The sequence below is a fragment of the Zalophus californianus genome, chromosome 4 (assembly GCF_009762305.2).
Source record: "Zalophus californianus isolate mZalCal1 chromosome 4, mZalCal1.pri.v2, whole genome shotgun sequence".
In the NCBI taxonomy this organism is placed as follows: domain Eukaryota; kingdom Metazoa; phylum Chordata; class Mammalia; order Carnivora; family Otariidae; genus Zalophus; species Zalophus californianus.
The window spans coordinates 157,727,560-157,740,558 of NC_045598.1; the positions used below are offsets into that span (position 1 = coordinate 157,727,560).

The 12,999-nt window shown below is 33.1% G+C and overlaps 1 protein-coding gene across 33 annotated transcripts in view; it reads left to right on the forward strand.

Annotated features, from left to right (window-relative positions):
* Window positions 1-12,999, forward strand: part of RIMS2 (regulating synaptic membrane exocytosis 2) — a 583,419-nt gene that overhangs the window by 278,550 nt on the left and 291,870 nt on the right. For 18 of the 33 annotated variants that reach the window (XM_027597289.2, XM_027597299.2, XM_027597310.2 and 15 more), the window contains one exon: window positions 12,350-12,558. In XM_027597289.2, coding sequence (XP_027453090.1) covers window positions 12,350-12,558 — 209 coding nt within the window. Of the gene's footprint in view, window positions 1-12,142; window positions 12,211-12,349; window positions 12,559-12,999 lie in introns of all 33 variants that reach the window. The other 15 variants (XM_027597538.2, XM_027597533.2, XM_027597419.2 and 12 more) reach the window with 1 other exon arrangement.

A 12,999-nucleotide genomic window follows, 5' to 3' on the forward strand; every position in this document is an offset into this window, starting at 1 on the left:
CTAGCTCCACTTCATGCACTTAACATTTTTATATGGTGTCTTCTGTCTAGATTTATTTTATATCAGGTATGCTAATAAATTGCATATCTATTTTAATCCAGCTCCCATTTAAAAGATAAATCTACTTATATAAACCACATTTTAAGGAACAGGTTTTATTAATTAAACACTTCTAATGTTAGAAAAGTAGAAGGGCTAGTACAGGTACTTTTTTAGTATTAGGCTACCTTGAGAGCTATAGAGAAAAGGGATAATATGTTATACAACCTAATGCCTATTCCCCTCTCCTGCCCCTGAAAATCCCCTTTTGGTAGACTTTCTTTGAAATTAAGATTGTATTTAAATTTTAAATTTAGCTATATTTTGAAAAAAATCTTGTCATTAAACTTTGGATTGCATTTTGATTGGTTTGCTTTCTCTCTCTCTATTTTTTCTTTTTTCTCTTCATTAAGTCAGTGATATCACCCCTCCTCCAAAACAATGAGTGACTGGATGAGGAAAGCTGTACACTGGTAACAGATTGCCTGGATTAAAATCCCAGTTCCTTGAGCAGTTTTCTTTTGTTTTGTATTGTTGTTTTTTCACTTATTGTTTTGTTGTTTACTAACCTCATTTGCTACACCTGTAAATACATGTCATAATAGCATCTATTCCACATGGTTGTTATAAAGGTTAAATAGGTTAATGTGAATATTTTAACATAAATAAGCCATACTAAAAGTACTCTTCTGAAATTTGCTTTTCTGATTCAGTAATATCATCATTCATTTTACCTGTCAGCCTGATTCTTTGTAAAAACTTTCTAGGGACGCCTGGGTGGCTCAGTCAGTTAAGCGTCTGCCTTTGGCTCAGGTCATGATCCCAGGTCCTGGGATCAAGTCCCACACTGGGCTCATTGTTCAGCGGGAAGCCTGCTTCTCCCTCTGTCTGCTGCTCCCCCTGCTTGTGCTCTCTCTCTCTCTCTGACAACTAAATAAAATCTTAAAAAAAAAATCTTTCCAATAATTTGTATTTGACATACATTTTTCCAAGACATTTTCTGCTGTGAAGAATGCTGAAACAATTATTCCAACTAAGCTTAAATATTCTGTACTTGAAGTTCTGATAGTTCCCTGTATAGCTAGAGCCAACAATTAATTTATCAATTTTTGAAACACTGTCAGTAAAGAGGGCATTTGCTTAATGGTTAATACTATACTTTTTTTTATACTTTTTTTATACATTTTAACTAGAAATTTAAGGTTTTAACTATATTTTCTATTACCAAGAAATGGATAAGTACTATCTCAATTGTATTCATTTGGATATGTTTGGGAGAGTTAAATATATGATGTTTGGAATGAAAAAAAGAAGAAAAGAGAAATTTATAAGCCATTGAGGAGCTGGTATGGTTGATAGGTTTATTAATTATCTTTTTTATAGAGAGACAGTGTGGTATATTAGAAAGAGCAATGGATTGAAGATATAGGTGCTATTCTAGGCTCTGCCAGTGACCGCATTGTAATCTTTGGAAGATTATTTAATTTTCTGGGCTTCAATTTCTTCTTTAAAATGAGGAAAATAGACTAATTCAATATTTTTAAAACTATGCTCAATGAAGCACCAGATATCTGTGCTAATGTTGTAAGAACTGCTGAAGAGGATATGAGGATATGGAGGTGCATCTGGATCTTCCACTTTGTTTCAGCCAAACTTTGTTCTTAACCAGTTTGTATTTGGAGGTTTTGTTAGGAAGGAGGCTACATTGTGTAAAGAAGTGTAGCAAAGACTAGACTTGTTATTTGAGTTCATTAATTTATTCAGTTAATGTTTATGTTCCATGCACTACTCTGTATGCCAGAGTCTACAACAGTTTTTTAAAAAAATACTATAGAGAATGAGCTTCTTAATTGTTTTGTTTTGTTTTCCTGTTAGACACTATGTAACCTCCTTGAAGATCTTATTTATGTTCTTTCTTGTATCACCGTTATTAGCCTGAGTCCTGGCACCTGGTAGGCTCTCAACAGATATTTTTTGAATAAATGGGTGACTGTATGGAACAATGAATGACTGAATGAGTGAAACAGTGTTTTTATGATTTCTTTTTGCTCCAACATTGTGTGATTTCTCTCAGTTACATCTTAGCTTAAAAAAAATTATTTTGCTTTGGTTATAAAGCTCAGAGTGTACTACATAATATCAAATAAAACAAATGAAAGAATTTTTAAGTAAAAAACATAAAATTAGAACTATTTATAAAAACAACATGAAGGGGCACCTGGGTGGCTCAGTCAGTTAAGCATCTTCCTTCGGCTCAGGTCATGATCTCAGGGTCCTTGGATCAAGCCCTAGGTGGGGCTCTCTGCTCAGCAGGGAGTCTGCTTCTCCCTGTCCCTCTGTGCATTCTCTCTCACTCTTGCTCTTTCTCAAGTAAATAAATAAAATCTTAGAAAAAAACCCCACAACTTGGAAACAATAAATAAATAGACTTCACATATAGTTATGAAAGCACATTCTTATGGACCTACTTTCCTAATTGTGAGAGATTCAGGTTATCTCAGTTCAGATTAAATGAATATAACCCAAATGATAAGAGGAATACTTACTAAAATTTAAATAATGGATTTTTAAATAAATTTAATAAATTTAGATAAAAAATGGAGTTTTTTTTCTTGCTTACTGCATTGGATTAATTTTATTTTTAACCACTTTTAGATAGCTCCTTAAAATCGTTTAAAATCCATTGAAAAGTAATTACTTAATCAAGGTTATTTTTAATATCATGCACAATTAGAGGCTGATTTGGATTATGTGACCTTTGAGTTACTAAATAGGATAAAATCTGTAGGATAATAATTCCATAGAATTTATTTTTAGCACAGGATTTAAGAATGTGAATTTTCAAGACAGACTACATGGGTTTTTAATCCTGGTTCTACTATAGCCTAATAATGTGATCTTGGGCAAATTATTTGAACCTCTCAATTATACTTTTCTCACCTGCAAAATATATCACCGTTATCTAATTTAAATGGTTATTGTGAGGATTAAGTAAGATAATCCTATAGAGTGTGCATTCCAGTTACTACAAATAACACCAAAACTTAGTGGCATAAAACAACCATTAAATATGCTCATGGTATCTGTGGGTCAGGAATTTGAACAGGGCTTAGCAGGGACTGATTGTTTCTGTTCTTGTCTGGGACCTCAGTGAGGATGAGCGGTGGGGAGGCTGGAACAGCTGAGCCTCCTCAGGTATTTCTCTCTCTCTCTCTCTCTCCATGTGATCGCTCTAGAATGGCAGCCTCAAGGAAATGGACTTTTTATGGATTCACAGTTCCCAAAGCACATGTTCTGAGACAATGTCAGAAGGAAACCATGCTGTCCTTTTAAATCAAGCATTTTATTGTTCTCTTAATACATAAAACAGTCGATGTTATCTCACATGTGATGAAATTAGTTACGTGAGTTGATAATAAAGATCAACAATTCCCAAACATTGTTTCCAGCATGAAACATAATTCATACTCAGGTCATATTCCTTTCCTAGTGATATGGATAATTTCTAATTTCTTGTGTAGCTTTACTCCTCTCCTTTCTTTTTCATTAACAAAATTGAGATTGATAGTAGCATAGATGCAATTTTGAATTAATTCTACTTTGAAATTTACTTTGGGTAAAAAAATTATATAATTTGTAAACTACATTACTTTATCAGTACTAGCATTGCTTGTGACAGTTTACAACCGTGTTATAACATAGTGGCAGAGTACTACTGATGCGGATCATGAAATAATACCCAATTACAGGTTGAGGGAAAGATTTTTTGCTAATATTCTACTACTTACCATTTCCCAAGCATATTATATATATTCATATTGGCAGCAGTAGTTTGATATATTCTCCTTTCTTTGCCAAGATTGTACATGTTGTTTCCCATTAAGAAAGTGAAAGCCTCCAGTAAGTAAAAATTTACTGTATCTCTCAAGGTACAGTTTAAATATCACCTATAAGCATTTCCTAAATACTAATCTCTCCTTTTTCTGAATAATCAACAATTTTTTTCATGAAATGCCACAATTTTGATTCAAAGAAACAAATTTTTCTACATTATAATATCTTAGGAATAGAGGTAATTCTTACCATTAAATGCTTATCATTGTTTAATGGTAGCATTTTTTTTAGTGATACATGAGATAATTGGTATATATTACAATTGACAGCAACTTAGATGAAGTGAAATAGAATACAGTGGATGTATATTATATTAAGGTATGTTACACTATGTTATACTGTGTTATATATTTTACCTACCTATCTTTCTCAAATGTGAGTTTCTTGAGATCCTATTTGTACCCACAGAACCTAGAACAGTTTTACACTGTGTAATAATTAAAATGAATTCTAATGGATGTAATATATACCATCGTTGTATGATCAATATATTCTTCTTTAATAACATGTGATTGATTAAAATTGATTAAAATCACATGTAATTAAAGAAGAATATATTAATAACACCAGAGGAGCAAGATTAAAAAAAAAAACAAGCTAATTATGAATAATGTTTATCTTTCTATTTAAAGTGCTAATATATTTTGAGTAGTCTTGGTTTTGCCTTGGAGGTTGAAACTTGGTCTAAAGAATCTATCTGGCCTTTAGATCTACTGACTTTTATATTTTGGTCCATATCTTTAAAATTTGCTGCTTTGGAAGCTGGCAGTGTATTAGGAACAAATTACCATAAACCTAGTGGCTTAAAACAATACGTATTTACTATCTCACAATTTCTGTTATTCAGGAGTCTCAGCATGGCTTAGCTGTGCACTCTGCTTAGAGTCTCAAAGCTACAATAAGTGTGTTGGCTGGGCTGTGTTCTTATCTGGAGGCTCAACTGTGGAAGAATCTGATTCCAAGTTCAGTGAAATTGTCCGCAGAATTCATTTCCTTGTGACTGGATACTACCCAAAGTTCCTAGATGGTACCCACAGTTCCAAAAGACAGCCTGCTGTTCCTTGGTACATGGGCTTCTCATCATGGCTGCTTACTTCATCAAGCTAGCAAAGATAATCTCTAGAGCAAATTGACTAGCTACACAGTCTTGCTAATGATATCATGGGAGTGACAGTCCATCACCTTGTCATTTCACCATCTTAATTAGGAGCAAAAGTATGAACACCACAAGGTGGGGATAATGGGGCACTACCTTAGAATCAGTTTTCCACATATACCCTAACAGTTGTTTCTGAAGCAACTCCATGGAACATAGTTGGAAAATCATTGCCTTAGAGAATATTCACTCTATATAGCTTTTTTTTTTTTTTAAACTTTGAGTCTCCTTTAATACTGAACATTTTCTTTATGGAGGAAATACTTACATCTTATTATCAGTTTTAATGGTTACCTTATGAAGAAAAATGACCTTCCAGGAAGGTTTCAGCATTATGTCTCAAAATATGGTTCCCGAAACACTTGTTCCATTAGAAAGGTTAGTGTTCCAGTTAGGTTTGTGGAAACTATATGTTATATAATTCATGTAAAGAAACATATTGTCATTACTATGTGAAAAATCCTTCACTCCAGAAATCTATTTAATTACATTTAATCTAGAGTTTTCCAAACTTATTTGACTAGAGGACCTTTATGTTACTCGACCTATTAACATTTTGCAATCAGTGTTCCATGTTGGGAAATGCCAACATTTATAACTTGACAAGTTCAAGAGGAGGGCAAAATATCAGGAAGAGAAATGAGAGGAAAAATAAAAGAGTATAAATGAATTTTCCCTATCTATTTTAGAATGGAAGTTTGATTATTTCATTTTAATAGTGATGATCAAATGGGGATGACTCTACAATTTGCAGAGAACTTTCATTACCATTATCATATTTAAACCTCTTAACAATCTGTGAGATATCACAGTTAATCTCTTTTTATATGGATGAGGAAATGAGGCCTAATGTACTACTTGACTTGCCCAAGTCTTAAAATTAATAAGGAATGAAACAGATACTTTAACATAGGTTTTGTGGCTCTAGCTACAAAACTCTTTCTGTCACCATATGCTGTGGACTTAAATTTGGTTTAACTTAAAAATAAGGATATTGAAGAATACTTTTATATAATATGTGATTTAATTATAAAACCTCTGTTAAAATAATGAAAACAATGACATAAACAGTTAATAAACTCTTGCATTCACTTAATGACTTAGAAAAAAATGTAATATAGAATATTCAAACTTTTTTCTCTGTGTATTCAACACACACACACACACACACACACACTGTTGGATTAGTTTGTGTTTTACAGTAGAGGTAAGTGAAGGAGAAAATCTTAGCCTAAGATGTGAGTCTTTGTTTACTATTTTTAATCAGGTTTAATATTTAAGAATGTTTAACTTGCAGTAATAGAATCATTGAATGTTAGTTACATAAAATTTAGTGTGCTTTTTGTGTAACTTCCTAACCGAAGCACCAGTTTTCTCTAAGTCATGCTGACAAGTGGTACTCTAGCCTTTGAATTGTAAGAAGTTGCAAAGATAGTACACAGAGATCCCGTGTGCCCTTCACCTGGTTTCCTTCAATGATTACATCTTGTATAATTATAGTACAATATCAAAACCAGGAAACTGGCATCAATTTATATAGTTTATATGGTTTTATGATATCACATATATGGTTTTATAAACCCCTGCTATTATGAAGATACAGAACTACTATACCACCACAAAGATCTTGGTTATGCTGCCCCTTTATAGTAACATCCCCCCCAATCCCTAACCTCTGCTAACCACTAATTTATTTTTCATCTCTATAATTTTATCATTTAGAGAATATTGTATGAATGAAATCATATGGTATGTAATATTTTGTGACTTTTTTTCCCATTCTGCATATTGCCCTTGAGGTCCATCTGTGTTGTATGTATAAACAGTTTTTGCTTTTTTTATTACTGAGTAGTATTCAATGGTATGGATATACCACAGTTTGTTTGGTCATTTGCCTATTGAAAGATATTTTGGTTGTTTCCACCTTTTAGCTATTATAAATAAAGATATTCTTTTTGGTGAAATTTCTCTTCACATAGAGAATAAAGCCTTTTACCATTAAGTATGATCGTAGCTATAGGTTCTTGGTTGATTATTTATTTGAGCAAGTTCTCCTGTGTTCCTTGTTTTTTGAGAGTTTTTTTTAATCATGAATTTTTTTTCTGCATCAATGAATAGGATTGTGTGATTTTTCTCTTTTAATTTGTGAATATGGTAGGTTGCACTGATTTTCAATATTCAACCAGTCTGACATTCCAGCAATAAACATCATTTGGTCAGAGTATATTATACTTTTTATATATTGCTGAATTCTATTTGCTAATATTTTGTTAAGTATTTCTGTGTTTGTGAGGGATATTGGTCTGCATTTTTTTGTTGTTTGCCATTTTATTTTTTGTATTCTGTTCCCTCTGATTTTTATTTCTCTGCTTTCTTTTTCTTGCCTTCCAGTGGGTTATTTGAACATTTTTTTAAGAGTTGCATTTTGATTCATCTCTAGTGTTTTTTGAGTGTATTTCTTTGCAAAGATTTTTTTTTTAGTGGTTGCTCTAGATAATATATTACATATGCACTATCACATCCTACTGGTGTTTACATTTTACTAGAGTGAAGTGTAGAAACCTTGCATACCTTACGTTCCTTTGCCTTTCCCTGTTTCTAAGGTAATTTTCTTAAATATTACTTCTATATATGTCAAAAAGCACATCAGACAATGTATACTTTTTGCTTCAAACACCAAACATAATTTAGAAAGCTCAAGAGGAAAAGGAAAGTCTGTTGTATTTACCCATATTTTTGCTTACTATGTTCTTTATTCCTTCTCAGTATTTCCAGGTTCCCTCTTTTTTTGTTTATTTTTGTTTCCAGAACTTTTCTTCAGTCATTCTTTTAGGGTAGGTCTATTGGTGACAAATTCTCTTAGTTTTCTTTTGTCTGAGAATGTCTTTATTTCTCATTCATTTCTGAGACATAATTTACCATGTTTAGAATTCAGGGTTGACATTCTTTTATTTCAGCAATTAAAAATATTGGTCCATTTTCTTCTGGCCTCCAAAGTTTCTGATCAGAAGTCTACTGTCATTCAAATTATTTTCCCTCTTTAGGTAAGGTGTTTTTCTCTTGCTGCTTTCAAGACAGTTTGTCTTTAGTTTTTAGTCTGATTACAGTGTGTCTTGCACAGATTTCTTTGAGTGTTCCCTGTTTGGGAGTTTATGTAGTTTTTTGAATCATTAGGCTCAGCTTACACGTTTTACAAATTTGGGAACTTTTCAGTCAGTGTTTCTTTAAATACTTTTTCAGCCTTAGCTTCTTTTTCTTCTCCTTCTGGGACTACAGTGACATGAATTTTAGATCTTTTGTTGCAATTCTTCAAGCCCCTGAGGCCTCGCTTATTTTATTTATTTTTATTTTATTTTATTTTATTATTTTAATTAGTCTACTTTATGTTTTTTAGATTAAGTGATTTCTGTTGTTCTATTTTCAAGTTCATTGAGTTGTTCCTCTGTTTTCTGCATTCTACAGTTGAGCTCATCCATTTGCTTTTTAAATTTCAGTTATTTTTCAGTTTTAAAATTTCTATTAGGTTCTTTCTGTGTCTTCTTTTCTTGTTTTGGAACTGGAAAGCCTGGCAATACATTTTTGAAATGTTACTAAAGGAAGAATATTTTATTATCTTAGTTCTGCCCTTTGAAGCTATTCAAAATAAGAATATGAATACTAACAGTCCTAGTGGTTGAGGACTATTTTGTGTATGATTTACATTGGTTACTGTATTTAATTCTTAAGTATTCTTTTACTCATTCAACAAATGTTTACTGGCTACGTACCATATATAACACTTTTTTTTTTTTTTGGTCAGTCAAATATTTTTGCTTTGGCTTCAAATGGTTAAACAGCTTGTCCTTTATTTACTCAGGAAAGAACTTCATTTCTTCCTTTTTTGGTAGGTTGTAGGCATTGGGAGAAAGAGAGATTGTGAGCTAGGTTCTCACACCTTCACATAAACCAGCCAAGAATTTTCCTTTAGGGTTTCCACACTTTATTTAATTCAGTTTGGAGATTTATCAGTGCTTTTGTGTGGAGCAATATTGTATTTTCAAAGGGTTTTCTTAGATACAAATACTCTTAATTTTTTGGATAGCCATAAAATTTTAATTGTCAATTTGTGCCATGAGAAAGATTGGGAAGCACTTGTCTATTTTGTAGATTAAAGAATATTTTTCCCCTACAAAGTAAATTCTGTGTATTTAGCCCAATATCATCATCCTTCACAAATAAACTTCTTAAGAGAATTATCTCCAGTGGTTTTCAAACATTATTGAGATCAGAATCACCTGGTGGGTTGTTAAAAAACAGATTACTAGGTTTTATCTACAGAATTTCTGGTTACTTAAGTCTCAGCTGGTGCCTAAAAATCTAGCATTTTTAACAAGTCCCGGGGTGATGTTGATTATGCTATTTAGGGGATTTCACTTTGTGAACCATTTGTCTACACACAATTTTTCTACTTCCTTGTCTCCCTTTGATTCTTCAGTTACTTCAACAGATTTTAATTTTCGTAATTCTTTCCAAAGTTTTCTCTAGCATCCTTCTGATCTTCATGGTGCCACATCAAATGCACACTTTTCAGTTCCTTATCTTACCTACTGTATAGAAATCATTCACCGTAGTTACTTTCTCCTCCTGCTGAGGAAACTCTCTTCTGTTTGGTTTGGGGAACTCCCTCTCCCTCGCTCCTTCTTTTCTTTCTGGCATGCTCTTTCTCAGCCTCTCTTTTTCTCAAACCAAACTCTAAATGTTAGGATTCAGTCGGGCTCCTCTTCATATCTTATTTTACCTTCTGTTCCTAAATGATCCACTGAGTCCTATCTGTGTGCTGACAATTCCAATTTATGTCTGCAGCTCCGACTTTTCTTTGTTACAGCTTAACAAATCGATTTTTTATATGCCCACTTGAATAACTTATAGATATTTTGAATAATACATCCAAAATCAATCACCATATTGAATAAATTCTAAGATGCATATTTCTATCATTTTAATATATGTGAATTCTATAGTCAATGGCATCTTAGAGTCTATGAAATAGAGTATTTCCTTCCTACCCCTTTCTGATAAAAAGTCTCTTCCTCCAGCTTTCTCCATCTCATAAGTAGTCTTTCCTTCCATTCGGCTGTTAATGCCAGAAACCTGGGACTTATCCTTGACTCTTGAGTCTTTCTTAATTTTTTTATTATTTTTTTTTAGTAATCTGTATAACCAGTATGGGGCTCAAACTTGTGACACTGAAATCAAGAGTCACGTGCTCTACTGACTGAGCCAGTCAAGGTGCCCCTGTTCAGTCTTTCTTAATTCTCTTATTTCTACTGCCAAAACATCTCTCAGTTCCCTTTTTTCTTACCTTATCTGTTGCTGTCACCTTTGTTCAAGCTATAATTACCTATCCCATGGATTATTGCCAATGCCTATTAACCTTGGTGTCTTCCAACCCAATCTGTAGTTAGTACTTAGATTCATCTTTTTAAAATGTAAATCAGTTCGTGTAAACATCTTGCTTAAAATCCTTCAGTGAATGAAATCCATAATCTTTAATACAGCATAAAAAGTCCTTTCTAAGCTGGTTTGTGCTGCCTCACCTCACTTAGCATTCTTTTTTTTTTTTTAAAGATTTTATTTATTTGACAGAGACACAGCAAGAGAGGGAACACAAGCAGGGGGAGTGGGAGAGGGAGAAGCAGGCTTCCCGTGGAGCAGGGAGCCCGATGCAGGGCTCTATCCCAGGACCCTGGGATCATGACCTGAGGCCAAAGGCAGACTTAACAACTGAGGCACCTGGGTGCCCCCTCACTTAGCATTCTTTTGGGTTCAGACACACTGGTGTTCCATCAGTTCTTCTACAGTATCCTGTTGTTGCTTCTTCCTGGAATGTGCTTTCCTCCACTTTCCGTCTACCTATCTCCTTACTTGTCTTTTAGGCCACATATTTCATTTCTCATTTTAAAGATCACTTCTTTAGAGGTCATTGCTGACCCCAAAATCTACATTAGACCTTATTATACTCTTTCATGGTGTTTTGAGAGTTCTGCCCTTTGCGCTTATTGTACTCTCTCATAGTGTACTTTCCTGTATGACATTCATGATTTATTTATTGTGTTTATCTTCACTCTGTTCTGTGTCTCATTGTTTTACTCCTTATGCTAGAGCTTAGCACAATACATAGCAAATGGAAGGTATTTAGTGAATATTTTTAAGTAAAAGAAAATATGACTAGAGCTTAAAAAGATGCATATATATACCTATAGACTAAAAAGAATTTTTTTTAAAATGTAAAGCAAATAAGAAGCACATAAATTTGGGAAATGGATATTCATTCTTAGTTGCCAATTATATACATTGTCTGACAAAATTATTTTAAAAGAAAATTTACTTTTTATGAGAATGCAATTTCTGCAAAAAAGTTGAAAAATTATTTCAAAGTAATTTTAAGTAATTCATGATATTTAAGTAAAGTTTATTTTATTTTTACTAATAGAAATTGAGTGACTCTGTTTTTTTCATTTTCATACAAAATTAATCTTTTGTGTAACCAATTCTTTTTTAAACCATCCCGATTTTTTGGGAGGTTTCAGCATTATAAAGAATATCATATTACATTCCAGGAACAACATTTAATTACTTGTTTTTTTGTTAAAGTGGTTATTGGCAAACCGCTGTTTAATTCTTAAAATGTTCCTTAATCTTTGGAGAACAAGCTCATGTCTGTAGGCCAGCATGGAAAAAAATAGCATGAATAACAGACACAGTGGATAGTCTTCTTCTTTTTTGGAATATATAATTTTTTCATTTCTATTCCTGTTTATTATTAGCCTTTTCTCTTCTTGCAGAACTTTTGATCTGTAGGGTCCATCTAGAGTACATAAACTTTGTATTCTGCATTCTATAAATTTTACTCATTTGGAATCTTAGCTTTCTCTTGGTATGTATAGCGAGTGCTGCAGACAGAGTTCTTGAAACCAGACAGGATCACATAGTTTAAAATGTTTATAATGTCTTTGTCTGTCCTATCTTTCGCTGTCTCCTTTACTGCACTCTTTGTCTGTCTGACTCTCACAGGAGACATGGATTACAACTGGTTGGACCATACGTCTTGGCATAGCAGTGAGGCATCCCCAATGTCTTTGGTGAGACATGTGGAGCCTTACTATTTAATTTTCATTTTTCATTTCACTTTTCCTTTTTTATTTACACCTTTGCATGTTTTCTTTTTTGTATCTTTTTTTTTTATTTTTATTTATTTTTATTTTTATCCCACACCTGTAGGGGACAGTCAAAAGGGAAAAAGAAAAACTAGTGAGCAGGCAGTTTTGTCGGACTCTAACACCAGGTCTGAGAGACAAAAGAAAATGATGTACTTTGGTGGCCACTCTTTGGAAGAGGACTTGGAATGGTCTGAGCCTCAGATTAAGGACTCTGGGGTAGATACCTGTAGTAGCACAACCCTTAACGAGGAGCATAGCCATAGTGATAAGGTACTGAGATTGTGGAGCCTGCCTTTTAACCTGCTCATTTGGTCTTCGTTTGCTCTCTGTCACTCATTCAAACAGAACATAATAAAAGGACAGGGCATTTCAAGGGTCAATGTAGCATTTCTTAAGGTGCAGAAAAGAAAAACAAAACCCAAACAAACAAACCAAAATACTTCTTGCTTGCTTTGCTGTTTTTGTTGTTTGACGGCATACCAAAAAATAAGTAAATGAAATAAAAAATTAGGAACAAAGGAATGCTTTGTCTATGGTCGCATGAGAGAACTTTGTGATGTTTTTATAAACCACAAATCTAAAGAATTTTTGGATTGGCTTATTTGATTGCTTGCATATATTTTCCTTGGGATGAAAATTAAATTATTAATAGTTTCAATCCCAGGCAAAAGGGAGATAATTGGGTCTGTTTGCACAGAAAAAGTTGTTTTT